At 37.0% G+C, this 22,955-nt stretch overlaps 1 protein-coding gene across 2 annotated transcripts; it reads right to left on the bottom strand.

Moving 5' to 3' along the window:
• Positions 1 to 2,074: 2,074 nt before the first annotated feature.
• On the bottom strand, positions 2,075 to 8,276 carry LOC104117232 (uncharacterized). 2 transcript variants are annotated; one of them, XM_009628255.3, is made up of 4 exons: positions 8,126 to 8,276; positions 5,654 to 5,929; positions 4,298 to 4,477; positions 2,075 to 2,849 (listed from the first exon to the last, which is right to left on the bottom strand). In XM_009628255.3, exons 2-4 carry the CDS (start codon positions 5,894 to 5,896, stop codon positions 2,208 to 2,210), a joined length of 1,065 nt encoding a protein of 354 aa, XP_009626550.1. In that variant the 5' UTR covers positions 5,897 to 5,929; positions 8,126 to 8,276; the 3' UTR covers positions 2,075 to 2,207. The 2 variants fall into 2 exon arrangements, with proteins under 2 accessions (XP_009626550.1, XP_009626551.1); XM_009628256.3 differs by having other exon boundaries at positions 2,075 to 2,843.
• Between the last annotated feature and the right edge of the window lie 14,679 nt (positions 8,277 to 22,955).

The raw sequence follows: 22,955 nt of genomic DNA, 5'->3' as shown, positions 1-22,955 counted from the left end.
ATTTTTGCACCACGTGTGCAGATCTTGGAGCTGATGTTGATGTGCACGGCGGGAGCCGACATTGAAGATGTACCTGCGTTCCGGTTATAGCTTCCACTTATCCTTGGTAGCTTTAGATCTGCAAATATGTTTATGTATATTTCGAACAGATGATGTATTTATTTCGTACCAACTTTGTAAATTCTAAGTTTTAGAAGCTCATGATTTGTATTACCAGTCTTTGGGATATTGTATAGAGTTTCAGTTATTTCATTTATAGATCCCTTATTATTTCATTATAGTTGTATTGACTGTTATTTGGCTTACCTAGCGGGTTAGGTTAGGTGCTATCATGACTGGTTGGATTTTGGGTCGTGACAGTGAATTATTCTTAAGATGTTTACACAGATAAGATTGAAAGAAAGAAGATTTTTTCTTACCATGGTTCTTGGCTCTCCACCCGTATTTGGGAGCCATTTCTTTCCATCATCGGGTATTCGGAGTAGTGATATCCAATATTTTTTGGAGGTTCAGACGCAATGGAATGATGGTATTCACAGTTGGAGGTTCAGACTAGACGTCGACCTCTTTGGTTTTGTTTTTCTTTGGGCCTCCACCGAAGAGAAGACCAATGATTTCGGAGATAGCAGTGTAAGAAGACATGATGGTAAAAGATCAATGAAGAAGTTCTTACTGAGAAAGTTGAGTATTGCATAAAGGTTCTAAGGACATTTAGAGAGCGAGTTATGAAAATAGTGAAGGTAAAGAGTAAAAATGATGAGTAGTGGAGAAGTTATAGACGACAAAAATCGTGGTCATGATTACCTCGAAAATCGGTGAAAATACTTGCTGAATCACAGAGCAACACGTGTTCGGGTTATTAAATGCGAGAAGACGCGCGTCCTTTCGAATGTCAGAGACTGTTCAGGAACTTTGCTGCCAAGAAAGGAATTCTTATCTACTTCTAGGTAACACTAAGTTGCGTCACCGGAAAGTAGGGGGACTATCTGTATAGGGTAAAACTGGTTTATAACAACTGGGCGAATAGTAGTGTGACACGTGGCATTGGAGACAAGTAGGATATGATTCAGCAAACAGCTGTCACCGGTTGCAAATAGCTAGCGATCTTCGTCGAACAAGCTCTAAAGACAGAACAACTGATAGCAAAGAGTTATCGCCTTGTCATCGAGTAACGTTCATTGGGCAGCCGTTACAGAGAAAATTTGCATTTAAATCCATCCGTTATGAACCCATCAATGACCATTTTATTCTCATTTAAGAGGAGCTTGATTTTATAATCTTGTCTCTCTAAATAGAGCTATAAGTAGTAGGGATAACAACCATTGTAGGGACATGAAACATTTATCTTTCACAATTGCTTTTACTTTTACTCTCGGAAAGACTGAGTTCTAAATCAGGCTTGTCATCTCTTTTAATTTCAATCGTTAATCTTATTTTTGTTCTTATTTATTTATCGTTTTTGGATCAAATCGACTAGCTTGTCTATAAACCACGCTATAAATTCAACTGTATCATTTTATCCATAAACACATCACAATAGGAATTTGATTTTGTTTCAATTTGTCGCCTGGATTAGAATAAAGTTTGTTGTACGCTTTTACCTCATAATAACTACAACACTTAATTGTTGATATTCTATGGAATTTCATATTGGACAAAGGTGAAATAATATTATGCAAAGATTGGAACAGGCAGAAAGAAATTTTCATTTAGATCAGATTTTCGAAAATCTGACAGTCATTGCGCATGGTGTCTACATCAATTCAGTAAATACATAATGTCTTACATACATTATTATCGCTAAATCATAATTATTTAATAATATATATTTTTACCTTAATTTATTACTTATCATAACAAGTTGATATGATTTAGTACAAACATCAACTGCAAGTAAATTTTTACCATAGTGCGCCCTCCATGAGCCACACAAATAGAGGTAATTTATAGTCACTTGAAGTCCATACAAAGGGGTAAGATAGTCGCGTCGGTTAATTATTACTCTAATATTACATTTATGCTTGCCAAGCCAGTTATTGTACAACTGTTTAAGCAAAACCAAACTCTTTCATCATAACACAGCCCAAAGAAAGAACTAAGATTAATGAACGTTTACTGTACAGGCTGCAAGAACAAAGCACACTGAGTCCCAGAAAAGGGAATATAGCAATGTAGTGTATGCTGGCTACAAAAGCAAAAGCTTAGGATTAGAAACCAAGCAACTCCACTGCCCTGTCAGAGAGGCTCCATAAATTAGCTGGTGCAAATAGAGGAGTGATCCTTGGCAACGTGGGATATGTTAGCGTTCCGAGTAAAAACCAGTTAAAACTTAGGAGAGCAACTGCATCAGATGCGGGTCTGTTCTTGATGGTTGAGAAAAACTGGACAACACTCCACAAGGACATGCCAACGACAGTAAATATCGCGAGGACAAGAGGCATGCATGCATCTTCAGCTTTCCATACGATCGTTCTAACTAAAAGTGACAATATTGCACTAAAAAGGGTCTGTGTAAAAGCTAGCTCCCTTCGTTGGTGTAACACACTACTTGTGTCAACATCCTCGGAGGTGGTAGGAATACATGGTTTGACATATTGATAGGATCTAGCTCCCATAAAATCACGGTTTAACGTAGTTTCACTTTTGCTTTTATCTTCCAGGGCATCCTCTTGCATTCTTTCGTGGTCAATGGTCATACTCTCGATACCACTTGATCTCCAAGATGGAATTGCATTGCCGTCGCCATGCAATATTTGGCCATTGCCTATATAAACATGGTCTCTGTGGCCCCAAAGTGCTTTACCATGACTTTCATTCAACCGTTGATTTTGTGCCTTCAGATCCTGAAGCTATATCAAATACAAAATTCAGTCTTTCCTGTCTCAAAAGTTGCATTATCAAGAGCAGAGGAAAAATTGGAACTCAGAGGACCATTATAGCAGATTTTGAAGCTACCAATTTTCAGTGATCAATCTACCTCAATGTCTCTCTTAATAAGTCCAACATTTCTGAAGTAGCAAGAAATAAAGATCTGAACATAAAAAGGTCATTCAAAACCAAAAGTGTGACATCCACCCATCACCCACAGAATTGCAGGGTAAACAGCACTTAAGAAAGGAATCCCAACTCATCGGCGTTGATGGGATGGACATCCAACAGCTACCCCAAGCTCAGTTTGCATTGACTCAATAATTAAAAGAAAGAAGTAACTTTGTGAGTTCTGACAATACATTAAAGGTTTAATAGTGTAAAAGCTGCACTATCATGATTTCGATCAAATGCACGAGGAAAATCAGCAAAAAGTGGTAGATGAGCAGTTAAAGCTTCACTTAAAGCGTCCCTGCCTTTATTGACTTCCCTTAATATTAACTTTCGTCAACTTGAGTTGGGGTGCTGAACACTTCCAAGGGCAATTGAATAGCTGAAAGATTTAAATACCCGATTCATTAGTTGATACGTAATTTTGCTAGGTTACCGTGGTATAATTGATATTCATAAGAAACGGATGAGAAATCAACGTCAAGGACACAGCTATGCAAACAGGAAGGTTTGGTGAAGAATAATCAAATAAAATGCTATTCAGGACTTTTCAGATGCAATATGATGTGAAGTGATGTGAAAGCAAGGACAAGAGGGGAAATATGAGTCCTTGAAGCTTGTTCTGTGGCTTTTGGTTAAGTTCTAGCTTTTTTAACAAGTATATATTGCTGATGGTATTTTTGTGAAAAATGCACAAGGTAGCTAAACGATGAGTCTATGAAAGTTTCTTCTAATATTCCTCATCCTATTTTGCGCTCTTACTTGCCCTAGAAGTCTAGAAATGGAAGACTTTTTTTAACAAAACGTATTCTTTTATGGTTTTGTAAAGAAATAAATAGGTTGGGTATGTCATAAAACATAAGAGGATTATCCTTAAAATTAAGGTGTATGCATTAAGGGTGCAAAACACAAAGAACTCGCCTATTCATAGACTATTATCCTTCCTTTCGCCTTTTTCCTCTAAATTAACTATCGACCCAGCACCCATTTTCAGAATGCTGAATGGTCACCATAATCACATTGCTCTTTGTTCTCATTCTTGGTCCCTATATTTCTAAACATCCATTATTCATCCAATGACCTGAAACACACAGATTCAAAACAAAGCTCTAATTCATAGAGGCAAGCGGTGATCATGTAAACTCTTTGTCTATTCAGCTCCGCTCCTTCCTAAATTAAATCAGAATGTTGCACTTCCTGGATAAAATATTAACCTGGCCCTCCAATTGACAAAGAAAATTGGTGAAAGTATATTAACCTGGCCCTCCAATTGCTCAATTTTGAGTATCGCCTCATCATGTTCATCCTCAAGTTCTGCTAACATGACCTGCATTATCTTTTTATCTTTGATGGCTACCTGCAGTCTCTTCTTAAGTTCCTTCCTTTCCCATAAAAGGTTCTCTATCTCTGTCTGCATTTGCTGAAGATGCATTTCCAGCTGCACATGTATTTTACTCACGTCAGTTGAGAAAATCAAGTCATACCATAACTCCTCAAAATGAAGAGTATACATTTAACAAATATCATTAACCAGATATATGTGACACTAAACGAAAAGGAAAAGCTAGTTATAAAGAGAGTATGGTAAGACAGCCATTATAGGTGATTCTTCTTGCATCCCGTAATATCCTAATAAACTAAAAGTTATTTACTGCCAAGATCTGAATGAAGAAAGTGGCAATTTGAATACAACAGATCTTTATAGGGAAGAAACTAGTAGCTTTCAACTACTAACACGGCAGAGAATTTCAAAGTTAATGTGGCATTAAAGTTTTGGTTCAATGGGGAATAGGACAGGAAGTGCCGTAATGATACTAAAGTACTTGAAGCATGACTCTCTCACTTGAGAAATCATTCCATGAAGACAGCAGGTGAATTTAGAGCTGCCTGTTAAATCTACAGAGAATATGCAGGACTACGTGCAAGCTATACAAGTAAAAGCTGGATAAGACGGAAAAGCAGAACCGATCCTCTATGGTAGAAAAGGCTATGGGTCTCCCTCCACAAGGTGCACAAAGAGAAGACCACAAAAGATCTAGCTAAAGTATCTTGTCAATCATCCCTACTCCTCTTCCTTAAGATTTCTTCTGCTCCCTTCATGGCACTACCTAACACAATTCCAGCTTGCAGATCTCTTCATTTAGAAGCTTTGATACCGAGGAAGAAAAATTAATGACAGCATTATCAAGTGAGCCTCATAAATGATTTTGACATTAAAATTCAAGCATCAAATTTCAGAACGCTATTTTATAATTATAAAAGCATCCTTGAAAAGCTATGAAAACTATAAAATCCAGAACAATTAAAAAAAAAAAAAGCCTTCAGGTCTCCACTAACCCCCAGAGGAGAAACACTGATGGTCTCCAATAAAAAAGAATTAACAAGGGAACAAGCGTAACAGGGTATATATATATACATATCCGATCCATACATATGTTTGTTATGTGTCTTTTACTAACAAGAGGTGGACCAGAATCAGAGGAAGAATAAATACTCGAAGCAGCAGGATAAAAAACATACCAAATGGGAAAAAAACATGTTTCAGCACCATCTCAAAAACTAATACTCCTATGTTAAAAGGAAACACAAGAAATTCTTGCAAAATGTAACTGACCATCCTTTCCCTCTGTAGAGCAGTTAAACTTCGTATTGGCAGGGACAGAATAGCAATAGCCCAAATTATCAGTCTCCAGAGTAAGCTGGCATGAAAACCCATAGCAGCTCTCAGCAGCTCTGTCCAGGTTTGGATAACAATGCATATCGTTCTCACACCGAAGAAGCAAGTGAGTTTGAGCAGTGACAAAGGCTTGATCAGCACGATCGTGACAGTGTTGACCAATTCAAGAAACAGTGCCATCTATACTTCCCAAACTAGTCAAATATACGCCATCTGCATAAACGTTCAAGTCCTCAAAATCCTGGTAGATATGTAAATTCACAGACCGAACAAATTACAGCCTTCAATAAGAGTGCACCAGATATATTTGACAAATATTTAGAACTTTCTCGGCATAAGGTAAACCAGTTTGAGGCAATAACACTGAACCACAACATAGAAAAATATACCATAGTTATTGGGAAAACCGTTTCCTCAAAGTTGGGAGCAACAAACTAAAAAGCATTTGTCCTTAGTTATAATGCAAGAGGAAATAAAACAGTTGCAGACTTGCTACTGCCCAATCAGTTCAGTCATCTCTGAAAATGTCCAGTGCAGTAAAACCAGTGAAACCAAGGATTATTTTTTCAGATCGAGCGAGCTAGTTAAATATCTTCTAGAATTATCTCGATTATTCGATCATGAACAGAACCGACCAATATGATTTGCTTCCCTGGAGACTATATGAGAGTAAGGCAGAAAATTTCATCCACATTTTTCATACAGATTGAATAACAATGAAAGCCACCAGCTAACTTGAGACCAGGTGAATCAGAACTAATATTCAACACTAAAAAGGCTTGAAATATATATCTGCTAAACATTTAACAAAAATAAGGGAAACATCCTGAATGGCATTTGAACATCAACCTAGTTACACCAGCACCAGTCAGCATCATCTATCCAAATTGAGTAAATTCAGAGCAAATTTACTATAGATATGTCTTCTATCACTACAAAATGTCTCTTAATGATGGAAGCTTCTTTCATATGAGTTATGACCAAGCTCCTTGAGACTGAAAGAGAATTTCATTTTCTTAACTATCATTGTTCAAGTCCACCTCTCCAACTACACTATAAATTAGAACTTTGTTTTTTCTCCTTATATTCATCAGATGCAAGTTAGGAAGTAAATTACACTATCATTAATTATCTTAATTAGTGCAAAAATTGAAATTAATTTTGACGATACTCTTTCAATATCACTTTATTGGAATGATGGAGCACTGATTTACTAACACTATAAGGTGCACGATGGGCAGAGGCGGACCTATGTAGTAATTAGAGTGGTCGCCGGCACCTGGAGAGTTCGGCAAACATACTGTGTATACATGTATATATCTTTAAAAATAGTGATATATTAATAGTGGAACCCGATATATAAAACAGATTTTGGTTGAATGCAAAAATGCACCCGCAACCTTCAAATCCTGGGTCCGCCTCAGCTAGCAATGGGCAACTATTGAAAATTTCCTAATTAACGACATAGCCATATACATGATGAATCTAAATCTAGTACTAAGGAAATACCTTATATTCTAGAATCTTTCCGAAGCCTAAAAAGGGATGGAAAGGTGATACTTATGATAAAAGAGAAGTCCCCATTCCAACATTAACCGTATTGTCTTGACATAGGCCCGTATTCACAATTCTCTGTATTCAATAGCTCCCATGGTGACTGACTCAGTTTTAAAGACTTTTATTTGTTTTTTGACAAAAAACATTTTGGGACATCCCAAAAGACTTCAAATATATATCACACACAAGGTACGCTTAATCTTTTGGTATTTCAATATTAAATTTCAGCCGTATATTATGGCAAACTAAGACGCCATCACTTTTATACAGGTCAGCAATCTCTATAAGTAACTTGTCAGATTTAACTTATATACACTAACAATGAAGAACTTTTACACTAACAGTGTATTGAAACATGTCGTAACAAGTTACCTGCCAGATTATTGTTCCCACTTATTATGCTCATATCTGGACTTAACCTGACGGCGTAAAAGTTATTTTACATTGAAAGTGTATAAAAGCTGGAACTCATAACTTGTCGTATTATAGGAACATTTTCCACGCTCCATTTCCTATCACACCAAACTAGAAAAGCCTTACATCCACTCTCCGCACAAAATCTCTAAAAATAAGGGAAAAAGAGTGAATGACAATGCAGTTCTTTCTAGTTCTCAAGATAAACTGGAAACGAAGACACACTTAGTACAGTCAAATTATCAAGCCTTGAAACCAAGAGATCCAAGAAACTCCCACTCACCACCCGAGAACAAAACATAGAAACTCAGATAAATAAATAAATACAACATCTCTGAATGTAACAAGGAAATTAAGAAGCACATAGCAGAGTTCAAAAGTTATTTTTAAAAAAAAAGGCAAAAGAAGAAAGCAATGAGAGAGAGAGAGAGAGTTTACTTTGTGAGTGATGGGGATTTTGGAAGCAGAATGCGGAAGGGTCTGAGCAAAGATCTTTTTCCAGAGTGGGGTCGCAGCAAAAATGTAAGAACCAAGGAAGAAGTGGGGTGTTGACACGTCCATCCCGCAGAGACGGACACGTTATCTTAAAAAAAAGGACTTCAAATCTTTGAATGGATAATCAAGAGCGCCGCCATCTTTACAAACTGATATCACCTCCTCCAAGACTGGTCAGAGGTGTTACGTTGCACCTGATTTTGAACTAGTCACATTCTAACAACAAAATTTGTGTTAAGAAAATAATTAAGATTAAAAAATTGAGAAACAAATATAGTATTTGAATTATATTTTTTTAACTTAAATGTATTTGATATATTCGTCACGAGAGTCTTGATAGCGCCATGAACAATAACTATTATACATAAAAATAACTTTGATCTGAAAAGCTTCAATTCTTGCAATTTATAAGAAAAATTGTAGCCTTTGATCCACAGGCTTGTAGTACAATATATTTTCTCCGGTTCTATTTAATCTGCCAAATTAGTTTAAAAAAATTGGTTCAAAATATTTGCCGCCTTAGAAAATCAAGAAGACGTTAATTATTAATGTTCTAATTCTACCCTTACTATCTAAGAAAGCATATAGTCATTAGTTACTCATTCAAGGAAAAAATAAAATAATTTAATCAAATACCACTATAACTAATGTCATTAAATGATTTTCTTAATAGATATTTCAAATTCTTAAACGACTATTTAGAGTGCAAGGCTCAAACAGTTTGACTTTTGGATCAATTTCGGAATCAAATCATCGTATTTTTAAGATATTGTAGATCTTTCCAAACCCAGAATGTTAGGAAATGATACTACTGCAGCTGCTTTGATTTACCATGATTACCATGATAAAAAATGTCTCAGACTAAATAAATTCACTCTTGAAACACAACAAAAATCGGGGTACGTATCATTATTGTTGACCTGAGCGGTTTTGATTTTGATGATTGACAAAGGAACATATGCATGAACCAGGTCCATAAATAGTGTACATAGGTAACGGGCAGAATCAAGCAAAAGACATGCATGTGAAAGAGATAAATATAAGTAGTTATTTCTGATAATCCCTGAACGAAAATGTTGCATATTTGATAAGGAGCATGACTACTTACTTGAAGAGAACTCTATCCGAGATAAGGAAAGAGTTAGAAGTTGAAGATAACCAGAACTCTTCCACCAAGGAAGAGTAAAGCATTAGACTTCTAGTTAATCTTTATTTACTAACTCTATATATATCAGTTGTGTTCTCTTTTACAGGCGATGCACACATACTGAAGTTAAGCACAAATTGAGAGCAAAATAGCAAGGTATTTTGTGAGCAATTCCTGTGAGATTTAAGAGTGCGATCCTGAAGCTACACGAACCGGATTGAAGAACCAGCTCCATAAAGAGTTTTATGTGTCTTTCTTTATTTCTAGTTCAAAGTGTAGTAGGCGTTTTGAGTTGTACCTTTAAGCTTTCTAAGAAGCAAATTGTACTAGGTACCTGAGTTGTATCATTCAAGTTAGAGTTAACTTGAAGTAGTCGCAACAACCTGTGGCGTGTTGCTATAAGGGCTAGAGTTAACCCTTAGGTTTGCAAGAGGTTGTAAACTCTAGTTGTATTGTTCAAGCTAGAGTTAGCTTGAAGCAGTCGCAACAGCCCGTGGCTAGTTGCTACAAGGGTTATAGGTAATCCTTAGGGTTTGCAAGAGTTTGTAAACTTTGTTGTTGGCTCATAGTTGTAATGAAGTGTTTGGGAAAAATCCTACTGGGTAGTAGGTCGTGGGTTTTTCATCTTTTGAGCCGGGTATTTTTCACGTAAAATCCTTGTGTTCTTTACTTTCTGCATTATTTATTTCGTAACTGTAGTGTAAGGAACGCATAGAAGAACCATGTCCTTCGATAATCCAGTGCACGCGAAAATCGGGCACCATACAAATCACCCCCCCTCTTGTGTGGTATTGAAGTATAAAACATCAATTGGTATCAGAGCGGGTTATCCTTGAAGAGGCTAACATATTAGGAAAATATCAAGATGAGTGCACTACCTGGAAACTTTAAAGAGCAATCCACCACTAGGCCACCACTATTCAATGATCACTACTATTCTTTGTGGAAGGAGAGGAGAAGAGATCACTTGCAGATGACTGATGGGTGCTTCAAATATGGTAAAAAGAACCACATGATCAAGAACTGTTCTATGTGGGAAGTCAAGTGAAAAAAGAGAAATCTGAAAGAAGGAACATGTTCATGACAAGAAGAACTACAACAAAAGGTCATCCAAAGCAATGGTTGCTACTTGGAAAGATAGTTCAAATGAGGACACTAATGATAATGCTGAACGAACTCTCATAACAATTCGAGAATCTGAAGATGAACCTGATGAAGAATCTGAGATAAGTTTTCTGGACCTTAAGGATAAAATTAAACTCCTTTTTAAAGATAGACTATCAAAATTGTTGCTAACTTTAATTGATGAATCTAAAAATATAAGTTTTGAAAAAGAACATTTGTCAAAAGAGTATAACTTTTTAAAAGCAGAATGCAAAAACCTGGAAATAAACGTTTGTAAAACAGAAAAGGAAAATACTGCTTTGAAGAACCAGGTTCATGCACTTGATACAACTGTCTTAGAATTTAGATATGAAAATATAAAGTTAAAGTTAAGGACAGGAAAAGAGATAGCAAGTGATATACAACTCAACCTAGATGATGACTTAAGGAAGGTTAAAGATGAGCTATACAAAAAGGAAGAAAATATAAGAGTTTTGAAAGAGGACTTAACAAAGGTTAAACATGAGCTTGATAGAACATGTAAATGGAACAGGTCCTCCAATGCACTTTTATGGCTACAAGAACACCATAGTAGCAACATAAAGGGACTTAGCTTTGGGAACTCTGCACCTAAATGGGATCCCAAAAATAAGTACCTAACACTCCCTGAGAATAAGATTTGCACACACTGTGGAAATACTGGTCACTACAAGAGTGATTACACTGCGAAAGAAAAGGCAGATCAAAAGAACAAAAAATTGTTCTAGGGAAAAATAGGCTGCCAAGTTGGACTAAAAGGAATTTGATTCATCCTTTTGCCTATAGAAAGGGACCCAAACTAGTTTGGATTCCTAAGACTAACCCCTGATTTCCTTTTGGAGGTCCAAGTGAAGGGGAGCAATCAAATATGGTACATGGATAGTGGCTGCTCAAAACATATGACAGGAAGCAAGAACCGGTTCCTTTCACTTGAGGACCTTAAAGGAGGCAATATCTCCTATGGAAATGGGAAAAAAAGTGAGATCATTGGGGTTGAAAAGGTAGATAAGACTGACTTGATAGATAGACTGAAGCACAGTCTAATAAGTGTATCATAATTGTGTGATAGATGTAACATGGTAGCATTCACATCTACCAAATGCTTTGTGATTAATCTTACCACTGAAAAGATAGTTTTGCAGGGAAAAAGAGTCAACAACATATATGTTGTATATCTGTCCACACTTTCAGAAAATGAACTCACTTGCTTAAGTATGTTGGATAATGATCCCCTCTTTTGGCACAAGAGACTTGGACATGCCAGTCTAAGTCAACTAAACAAACTAGTCTCCAAGGATTTGGTGATAGGACTGCCTAACATTAAGTTTAAGGAAGATAAAGTTTGTGAGTCTTGTGAAAGGAGGAAGCAGGTAAGATCCTCTTTTAAAAGCAAGAAAGTGGTAAGCACCACCAGGACGATGGAACTGGTCCATATGGACCAATGAGAACATTAAACAGAGGTGGTAAAAGATATGTGATGGTGCTTGTTGATGATTATTCTAGGTTTACTTGGACATTGTATGCTTCTTTTGTTAGAAAAATTCAGAAACAACTAGGTAATCAACTTGCATCAATTAGGTCTGATCATGGCACTGGATTTGAGAATACTAAAATTGCTGAATTTTGTGATGAGCACGGCATAGATCATAATTTCTCTGCTCCTAGGACTCCACAACAAAATGGAGTAGTTGAAATAAAGAATATGACACTTGAATATATTGCTAGGACTATGCTTCTTTCTAGTAAACTGCCTCATAGCTTCTGGGTAGAAGCTATAAACACTGCATGCTATATCATAAATAGGTGCATGACTAGAGCTCTTGTAGAGAAGACTCCATCTGAGTTACTTAAAGGGAGAAAACCAAACATATCCCATCTTAGGGGATTTGGATGCAAGTGCTTTGTGCACAATAATGGTAAAGACTCCCTAGGTAAGTTTGATCCCAGAAGTGATGAGGAAGTATTCTTGGGACATTTTTCATATAGTAAAGCTTATAATATTTATATAAAAAAAAAACTCTATGTATATAAAAAAATGTACATGTGATTTTGATGAAACTAATATTCTTTCTGAGAGGTAGGAACATAATGATGAAGCAATTGGGCTGGTAAGAAACTCAAATGAAACCACAGCCCAGACTGAAGCTGTAGCAGAGGAAGGAACAAGTCCTTCCACCCAGGGCAACTTGACAGGAGGGACTGAACTAAGAGGATTTGATCCTCAAACCTCCAGGGAACCTGTCCATGAACATGTTCCTCAACAACAAAATATTGAAGGAACATCTAGGGGAATCCACCTGGTTGTGAAACCTTACAAGTATCAAAGTTCTCATCCCATTGAGAACATAATTACTGATCCAATATCTGGAATCAAAAGTAGATCTTCTTTGAAGAATCTTTGTGCCTTTGATGTTTTTTTATCTCTGATTGAACCTAAAAATGTTGCTGAGGCTTTGCAAGATGCAGACTGGGTGAATACAATGCAAGATGAACTCAATCAAGTTTGGCATCTAGTACCAAGACCCAAGGACAGATCAATAATTGGCACAAAATGGGTGTTCAGAAATAAACTTGATAAAGATCGAACAGTTATAAGGAACAAGGCAAGATGGGTGGTTCAAGGATATAATCAAGGGGATGACATAAACTATGATGAGACTTTTTCTCCAATTACAAGATTGGAAGCAATTAGACTTATAGCCTTTGCTGCTTACATGGAATTCACTTTCCATCAGATGGATGTCAAGTGTGCCTTCCTCAATGGCTATCTAAAGAAAGAGTGTTTGTCAAGTAACCTTATGGCTTTGAAAGCAAGGAATGTCCTGATTATGTGTACAAGCTTGACAAGGCATTTTATGGGCTCAAACAGGCTCCAAGATCATGGTATAAAAAATTATCAAAATTCTTGTTTGAGCATGGCTACAAGAGAGGTAAAATTGACAATACTTTGTTCTTGAAAGAAAAAAGGTAAAGATCTCTTGGTAGTTCAGATATATATTGATTATATAATCTTTGGAGCAACTACTGATAAGTTAAGTAAGGAATTAGCTAAACTAATGGGGAGTGAATTTTAAATGAGTATGATGGGTGAGCTTAATTTCTTTTTAGGCTTACAAATTAAACAAAATTCAAACGTAACTATGATCCATCAGCAGAAGTATGTGAAATAGTTGCTTTAAAAAGTTTTAAATCGAAGATTCCAAAGAAATTGACACTCCTATAGAAACAACCACAAAATTGGATGTAGATGAACATGGTTCATCTATTGATAAGAAGTTGTATTGGGGAATGATTGGCTCCTTGTTATATCTTACTGCTAGCAGACCTGACATTGTTTTCAGTGTAGGACTTTGTGCTAGATTTCAGGCAAATCCAAAGGAGTCGCACTTGACTGCTGTCAAGAGGATCTTGAGATACCTAAAAGGCACCACTGACCTGCCCATCTTTTGTGATAACACTAGTGCAATTAGTATGACCAGAACCCAGTTCATCACAAAAGAACTAAGCACATAGATGTTGGGCATCATTTTCAAAGGGACAATTTTGAGAGGTGTTGATCACTATGGAATTTTGTGCTACTGATAAGGAAATTGCTGACATCTTCACAAAAGCTTTGAGTAGGGATCACTTTGAAAGGAACATGTTAGAATTAGGGATGATTAAGATCACCTAAAAGAAACCGGTTCTAACTCAATGATTGGTTAGATAATTTATGAATTTTGTGAATAATTAGATTAGATATTGCTTAGTCTCATGATTTTATTAGTATACTCTTGTGCCATGTGATAAAATGTCTCACTAATTTCTAATGATATTATCCTTATTTTCTTGGAAAAAAATCAGTCTTACACAAGAGAACTTTCAGTGAAGAACCTGATTCATCGAGCTTATAAGGTATGTATTCTGCACTCAACATAATTTGAAATAACTCCATATGGATCATGAACTGAAACTTCCAATGTGATTAGACTTCTAGACTTCAAAAAGGTATCGTTATACACTCAACCTTTCCCTCTTTAAATTGATCTAACATTACCCTCTTATCTCAAATTTTTTCGAAAGATCAAAATCTCCAAAACCTCAAAACTCTCTCTATTTCTCTCAAGTTTCTGAACTAATCAAGTGGAAAACACCCATGAGAATCCCAAAAACTCTGAACCCTTCCTCATCACCCAAAGAACCTTCAGCCACACTTTCAACCGCCCAAACCCCCAAGAAAAAGCATATCAAAATGATTGTATGCAACACAGTGGCCAGTAGAGAACAAGCTAAGAAATTGAGTGAGATGCTACAAGCCAGTCAAGAAAAAGAACCCTAAATATCTGATGAGTCCTTCAAGTCTGCGACTGAGGGGGAAGAACCAGTATCATCTGAAACTGAGCAGGTAAATTCTTGGTTAAAAATTTCCGATGTTTCTTCTAAAATTGCTGAGAATCATAAAAATAGGTTTGTGTTGGTTGGTACGATTGTTGGGGTAGAAACTAGTGGGTCTGAAAAAATTGGTGGTAAAAAAAAAATGAGGGTGTTGAAGTATATGTGTGGGGAACGGGAGAAGAAAGAATGGTTGGATCTCCTTCACCCACTCTTGTTGGTTTGACTGAAGAAGATGGAGAAATTATTATATTAAGTGAAGAGATTAGTGATAATGAGAAGACTATAAATAAAAGTATGGGGATAGAATCACAGGAGATAGGTGATGGTTCTGGTAATAGAAGTGCAACAGATGGGCTGGTTAGGTTAAGGAAACGGTTTCATGAACCAGTTCTTTCTCTTGCTAAAATAGACAAGAGTCCTGATCTGTTTTAAAAGGTGTTAGATAGTTACAATCAAAAGAAAAAGAACAAAGTTGGAAAGACTGCAGGAAAGGGTATGAGTGGCACTAAGAGAAAGAGTGCTCCTTCTATCCCTGTAGCAACTCCTCCCACAAGAGGAAGAACTATAAGGAGCCATAAGAAGCAGAGTGAGGCCAATGTAGAAAGGGCCTTAATTGAGAATGCTAAGAAAGTCGCTTGAAAAACAAAGCTAGTAAGCCAAGTGGAGTAGTCCAGATTGAGGAGATGAACCTGGTTCTTGAAGATGAATATGAGGATGTGGAAGTACCCACACCTAGTGCCAAAAAGATAAAGACTTCTCAAAAGAATTCTCGATAAACATAGGCTGAGGCTGAAGGCTCAATTGTGTCTAAAAGAACTAGGTTTGCCAAAAAGAGCAAGGAGGCTCAAATAGTGAAAGAAAATGGTTAAGGATGCTGAGATTGAAAGGCTGAAGAAATGATTGGCTGAAGTAGAGGCTGAGAGAGTCTCTCTCAAGTGTAATCAAAGTAAAATGAGAATAATGATAGTATTCTTCAAGATATGTTGAAACTGCTTCAAGCCAAGAACCAAGAACCTAGTCCTTCCCAGTTTTAAACCCTTCCTAAGCCTAGTTTGTAACCAGTAACCCAGGTGGTGTTTTTTTTATTTTTGCTCATGGTTATATGTTTTTATTTCTTCTTATGCCTTGCGGTAGGATCTTATCAATCAATGAAATTCACTGCTTTTGCACTAATTGTTTGTTGATATTTCTTAGATAGCTAATATCCTTAGATTGAAAAAGAGAAAATTGAATCCATGATTGCATTTGAAGTAGCCCCAGTGGCCATGAGTGATATCTGTTAAAATCTGGTTACTTACTTTAATTGTGCAACTTTTCGATGATGCCAAAAGGGGGAATATAAGGTGTGCTTTTGCTTTGGATTATGATGTTTATAACCTAATGAACCTGGTACTTGATGATTTGTGACTTTAAATGAAAAGTGTGCTAACATTGTGTTGATGTTGAGCAGAGTTGAAACAGGTTCCATACGTATAAAAAGCACTGAGTTTGTCATCATCAAAAAAAGGAAATTTGATGACTTGAGGCGGTTTTGATTTTGATGATTGACAAAGGAACATATGCATGAACTAGGTCCATGGACAGTGTACACAGGTGACGGGCAAAATCGAGCAAAAGGCATGTATGTGAAAGGGATACGTATAAGTAGTTATTTCTGATAATCCCTGAACGAAAAGGTTGCATATTTGATAAGGAGCATGACTCCTTACTTGAAGAGAACTCTATCCAAGATAAGGAAAGAGTTAGAAGTTGAAGATAACTAGAACTCTTCCACCAAGGAAGAGTAAAGCATTAGACTTCTAGTTAATCTTTATTTACTAACTCTATATATATCAGTTGTGTTCTCTTTTATAGGCGATACACACATACTAAAGTTAAGCACCAATTGAGAGCAAAAATAGCAAGGCATTTTGTGAGCGATTCCTGTGAGATTTAAAAGTGCGATCCTGAAGCTACACGAACCAAATTGAAGAACCAGCTCCATAAAGAGTTTTATGTGTCTTTCTTTATTTCTAGTTCAAAGTATAGTAGGCGTTTTGAGTTGTACCTTTCAGCTTTCTAAGAAGCAAATTGTACTAGGTACCTGAGTTGTATCATTCAAGTTAGAGTTAACTTAAAGTAGTCGCAATAGCCTGTGGCGTGTTGCTATAAGGGCTAGAGTTAACCCTTAGGTTTGCAAGAGGTTGTAAACTCTAGTTGTATTGTTCAAGTTAGAGTTAGCTTGAAGCAGTCGCAATAGCCTGTGGCTGGCTGCTATAAGGGTTAGAGGTAATCCTTAGGGTTTGCAAGAGTTTGTAAACTTTGTTGTTGGCTCAGAGTTGTAATGAAGTGTTTGGGAAAAATCCTACTGGGTAGTAGGTCGTGATATTTTTTTACCTTTTGAGCCGGGTGTTTTCCACGTAAAAATCCTTATGTTCTTTACTTTCTGCTTTATTTATTCCGCAACTGTAGTGTAAGGAACGCATATAAGAACCAGGTCCTTCGATAATCCAGTGCAAGCGAAAATCAGGCACCACATAAATCACCCCCCTCTTGTGTGGTATTGAAGTATAAAACATCAATTATCATCACGAATATTGTTCTCTTTGTCTTGCTTTTTCCTAAACGTACAAAATCATTTTCCACTTTTTTCTTTTTCTAGTTGAGTGATATAATGTTAGTAAAACTTACATTTTCTATTGTATTTTATCCCATTAAAAATATAACATATAACTCACATGTTTCTCCAACAAATAATAAGTCTGAATACTTTTTAATCAATATTCCTAATACCCGTACTATGTCAAATTATTATACATACATTATGATATAGAAGTCCATTACTCAGATGCTCACTCAATTATCTGAAATTATGGAGTAAAGTCACTTTTCTTTCGTTTATAACATGAAAGTCACTCAACTGTGCTTATTGTACACAAATAGTCACTCAACCATAATTATCAAACTATTCGGTGGAAAAATTTGACGTGGCAGTCCGCATGGACTTTTAATATTTTTGGACCATATAAAATAATTAAAACCAAAACAAAATATATAAACTCATCCATACACTAAACTCGACCGCAAAAGGTAAAATCCCACATGCTAAATATTTGTTTAGATCATAGATGCTGCATAATCATGTTGTATTGTGTAAAATATGTTATGACATGTGGCCGTCCGAAAAAGGGACACGTGGAACCCAAGATAGGGGGATGACTAAAGACTGAAGATAATTATTTCGTTTGTCACCGGGAAGAATAATACTGATAAAGATGTGATAAATGCTCTTCTTCTGATAGCATTCAATAGAGAATATTCATAGCATTAAGAGCAGTTACCCGTTACAAGGAATTTGACATTTATGTTCACCGTTACATCTTCATCAATGCCCCTCATAATTGACATTAAAGAAGGGCACGACCCTAGGACCTTCATCATAGCTATAAATAGTGAGCTAAGTTGTCAATGTAAAGGACACGATTTTTCTGGCAAACTTACACTATATTTTTATACAAAGCTTAATCCCATCTTATCTTCTGATTTCTCGATTCTTTGTTGTTGTGCACAGAAATCTTGTTCCCGGAATTGTTGCTTCTGCTGTTTCATCTATATCTTAAGGCTAAGTATTGCGTAACTCTTCAATTATTTATTTATTTATTTATTTATTTATTCTAGGATTAAATTAATTCATTTATCTAAAAACCACGCATAAATGTAACTGTACCATTTTACAAGTAAAAAGTTTGGCACCCACCGTCGGGCCTAGATAGTCGTGTAATTAAATTGATCCTTGCCTTTTTACTAACGTATTTTGATTGTTTTTGTCTTAGAAAAAAATCATAAGAAATGGCAGATAATACTATTTACGACATGCATAGCCCCGAGATTTGAGGGGATTAGCCTCATTCCGAGGACTCAAACAGCGACACCCATAATGAAGGGAGTGACGCTACACCAGTGCATGACAGGCAGTATCCTTGACATATTCAGGGGACCACACCCGATGACGCTGATGAGGAGCATGTCATCGACGTGGTAAGGGTCTTGCAAGAGCAATAAGCGATCATTCTAGGACACCTCACGCGATAGGATAAAGTTATGACGGAGTTGAAGCAAGCACTGTCGGGAGCTTCAAATAATCCAAACAGACGAGGTCCGGTCCCTCCCGGGATTCCCACAAATCAAACAACACAGAGGATCGACAACAACACTCCCAGGGGTAAAATTGACTCTGGTGGAGCAGGGGGAACAGATCCGGTCTCAACAACCAGAATGATTCTTTCAAGAATGAACTTTTACGGTTCACGAGGGAAGTAAACGCCCGCATGGACCAGATCCCGGGTGCGCCACTAGTGATGAAAGGCCTGGACTCGAAGAAATATACTCAATTTCCGTATAAGCCAAGTGCGGGCACCAAAGTTAATCCGGAAGCGGTTCAAAATGCATTAAATGCCTAAGTATGTGTAATGACCTGACCGATCGCTTTGAGTATTACAACCCCATTTCACCATTTACTGCTCAAATTGGGCTTTACAATTGTTGTGTGACTTTTTGAGGCAATTGGTTCGGGTTCGGTGAGGTTTTGGAATGAATTGGAATACTTAGTTCCAAGGTTTAAAGCATAAGTTAAAATAGTGACCGGATATTGACTTATGTGTAAACGACCTCGGAATTTAATTCTGATGATTCCAATAGCTCCGTATGGTGATTTTGGACTTACGAGTGTGTCCGAAAAATTATTTAGAGGTCCGTAGTGGAATTAGGCTTGAAATGCCGAAAATTAAATTTTTGGGAAGATTGACCGGGGTTGACTTTTTGATATGGAGGTCGGGATCCGATTTTGGAAATTGGAATAGCTTTGTTATGTCATTTAAGATTTGTGTGCAAAATTTGAAGTCATTCCGGATTGATTTGATGTATTTCAGCACAAGATATAGAATTTAAAAGTTCAAAGTTCATTACGCTTGAATTGAGGTGTGATTCGTGATTTTAGCATTGTTTGATGTGATTCGAGGTTTCGACTAAGTTCGTATGATGTTTTAGGACTTGTTGGTGTATTTGGTTGAGGTCCCAAGGGGCTCGGGTGAGATTCGGGGTAGTTTCGGACCATTTCTAGGCCATTCTTAGTTGCTGGTTTTTGGCCACAGAGGTATGCATCGTGGACAAATGGTCGCGATCGCAAAGAGCAATTTTACTGTTTGGGCACTGTGAATCGCGATCGCGAAAGCCTTTTCACGATCGTGTAGAGGAAAAATCCTGCTGCACTGACCCGACTTTAGAAGCTTATATCTCGCAATTTATATGAAATTTGGAGATGATCCAAATATGAATGTTGTTGCCCTTGCTGTCTAGTTTTCAGAAATGTAAACCATTTGTCATTTGGAGTTATGTACAAAGAGTTATGTTAGATACACTATAGGCTGTATGGAAAGAGTTTGGAAATCTCTGTTGCACGGGGCTGACTTTGAAAACTTATATCTAGCAATATATAAGGAATTGGGAGATGAGAAACAAATGATATAGCCCTTGGTATCTAGTTTTCAGAAAGTCAAACCATTTGCAATTTGGAGTTTTGTACAAAAGGTTATGACCATTATACTAGAGGCTGTCTCGAAGAGTTGGGGAGTTTGTTCTTCACAATCGCGAAGAATTTTCCGCGATGACGAAGAGCAATTTTGGGGCTAAAACATTTTGTGCTTCGCGATCGCGAAAAGTAATTGCCTGGAAAGAAGATATATTTCGGCCATTTTAACACATTTGGAGCTATGGAGCTCGGATTGAAGTGATTTTTGAGGCAATTTTCACCATATGGATTGGGGTAAGTGATTCTAACTCGTTTTGGTTAAATTACACGAATCTATTATTGTTTTTCATCAACAAATTAGTGTTTTGGGTTAAAAATAGTAGAAAAAGTCATAGATTTTAATTGATGATTTGAAGGCCGAGTTGTGGTCGGATTTGAATAATTTTGGTATGGTTGGACTCGTGGTTGAATGGTGGTTCGGATTTTGTGAGTTTTATCAGATTTCGAGACGTGGGCCTCATGGGTGATTTTTGGGGCGTAATTTCAATTTTTTAGAAAATATTAGTATTTTGATATGGAATTAATTCCTATAATTTTTGTGAGCTGAATCAAATTAATTGTGACTAGATTTGAGATGTTTGGAAGTTGATACGCGCAAAATAGAATTTCTGGAGCATTGCTTAGCTTGCTCGACATTGGATTTGATTTTTTCGAGGTAAGTAACTCTTATAATCTTAGAGTTGAGGGTATGAATCCTGAATATATGTATTTCATGAATTGTTGGGAGGTGACGCACATGCTAAGTGACGGGCGTGTGAGCGTGCACTATAGAAATTGTGACATAATTATTTCTGTAGAATTTTGTAGTTAAATGATCTTGGCATTTTCCATGCGGTTTTATGAGTTAAAGAAATTGAGATGAAAAGCATATTAAAAATTATGTTGAGGCTATGTGCCAGTATTATTGGGACCCACAAAGGTCATATTGTTATGAATTATTTATTTTAAATTGAAAATTCATACTCAGTCATATTCATTTCATTGCATATCATATCTAAGTCTCTGTTGTTATTTATTGATACATCATATCATCATTTTGGGCTATTCTCATTACATTGTGAGCCTATGAGAGAGAGACTGGAGAGATTGATGACTGAGGGAGGCCGAGGGCCTGATTGTGAAGATACTGTTTTGGGATCGGGCTGCACGCCGCAGTTGGACATGTTGGATTTATATATATTATACTATTGCACGTAAGTTGGCCGTGCAACACGTGAGTTGGCCATGCGGATCCATATATTATACTATTGCACGTGAGTTGGACGTGCAACATATGAGTTGGCCGTACAGATCCATATATTATTATAGCACGTGAGTTGTCCGTGCAACATGTGAGTTGTCCGTGCAGATTCAGATATGATATTATAGCACGTGAGTTATCTGTGCTTATAAAGATTGGGCTGTTGGAGCCCCTTATGAGTTTGTACACACCCCCAGTGAGCACAGTCGACTATAAACAGGGATCGGGCTACACGCCGCAGCAGGCATTGTATAGCGATGAGTGATTGAGTGTGCTGAGTATAGGGAGAGAGAATGCGAGATTGTGAGATCGAGTACTCTGAGAGTGTGAGTACAATCTCTAAGACACATTGCATTGACATGCACACATGACATACATACATAGAGATGTGTTTTCCTCATGCTGTACGGTATCACATTATTCATGATTTCTCACACATGTTGACAGATGGGCATAGTGATGCATTTGTTTTACACTGGTTATCTGGAAAGAAAATGAGATATTTTATTTATTATTGAAATGATTTTGGAAACATTACTGTTTTCAAACTTATTCATATTTTTGGCAACTTCGGTAAACGATTTGGTTTTCCACGGATGTACTTGAAAGTAAGAACTATTATTTTTGAAATCATGATTTTGCTGAGCATTTCATCTCTGAGATTACTTCTGGTATTATTTGCTTTATGTTGTTATGGACTATTGGGATCTAGTGGTTTTGGACTCGACCTTGGTAGAAGCTCGTCACTACTTTCAACCTACGGCTAGGTTTGTTACTTACTCAGTACATGGGTTCGGTTGTACTGATACTACACTTCTGCACATTGCGTGCAGATGTTGGCTGCTGTTCTTGCTGTGCTCGATGGTTGCGGGATTTGAAGATGTACCTGGGTTCCTGTTGTAGTTGCCTCTTGTTCAAAGTGGACATCATGCTATAGCTGTATTATTTGAGCAGTCTCTCGCCTATTAAATTCCTCTGTTTTACATTACTACTTGATACTAGACTTGTTATTGTAGAGACTTCACGAGTTCATGAGTAGCCACCGAATAATTCTACTCCTCCTACGGCATGTTTCCGTGATATATATACTTCATTGAAAGGTTTTTGTTAAAGAAATTACAACTCACACATTTATTCGTGAGTGGGGTCAATGACCTGTCAAAGCTTCTTACTCTAATAGGATCGGTCTGTTCGCCTCGGCATGAATTTGTATTTCACTCTTATGGGACCGAGCCGTTTGCCTTGACAGGATTTATGTACCACACTCTCATGGGAGCGGGCCGTTCGCCTTGGTAGTTTAATA

The sequence above is a fragment of the Nicotiana tomentosiformis genome, chromosome 8 (genome assembly GCF_000390325.3).
Source record: "Nicotiana tomentosiformis chromosome 8, ASM39032v3, whole genome shotgun sequence".
NCBI lineage: Eukaryota > Viridiplantae > Streptophyta > Magnoliopsida > Solanales > Solanaceae > Nicotiana > Nicotiana tomentosiformis.
The sequence above is the reverse complement of the archived record's forward strand: the minus strand, read 5'-3'. Positions and strand labels throughout refer to the sequence as shown.

Bases quoted from the DNA above. Each gene is read 5' to 3' on its own strand.
- LOC104117232 (XM_009628255.3), bottom strand. From the start codon at position 5,896: ATGGCACTGTTTCTTGAATTGGTCAACACTGTCACGATCGTGCTGATC. The intron at 4,478-5,653 runs GTCAGTTACATT...ATACATGTGCAG, and splicing joins CTCTACAGAGGGAAAGGATG to CTGGAAATGCATCTTCAGCA. The intron at 2,850-4,297 runs GTTAATATACTT...TATTTGATATAG, and splicing joins TTGAGCAATTGGAGGGCCAG to CTTCAGGATCTGAAGGCACA.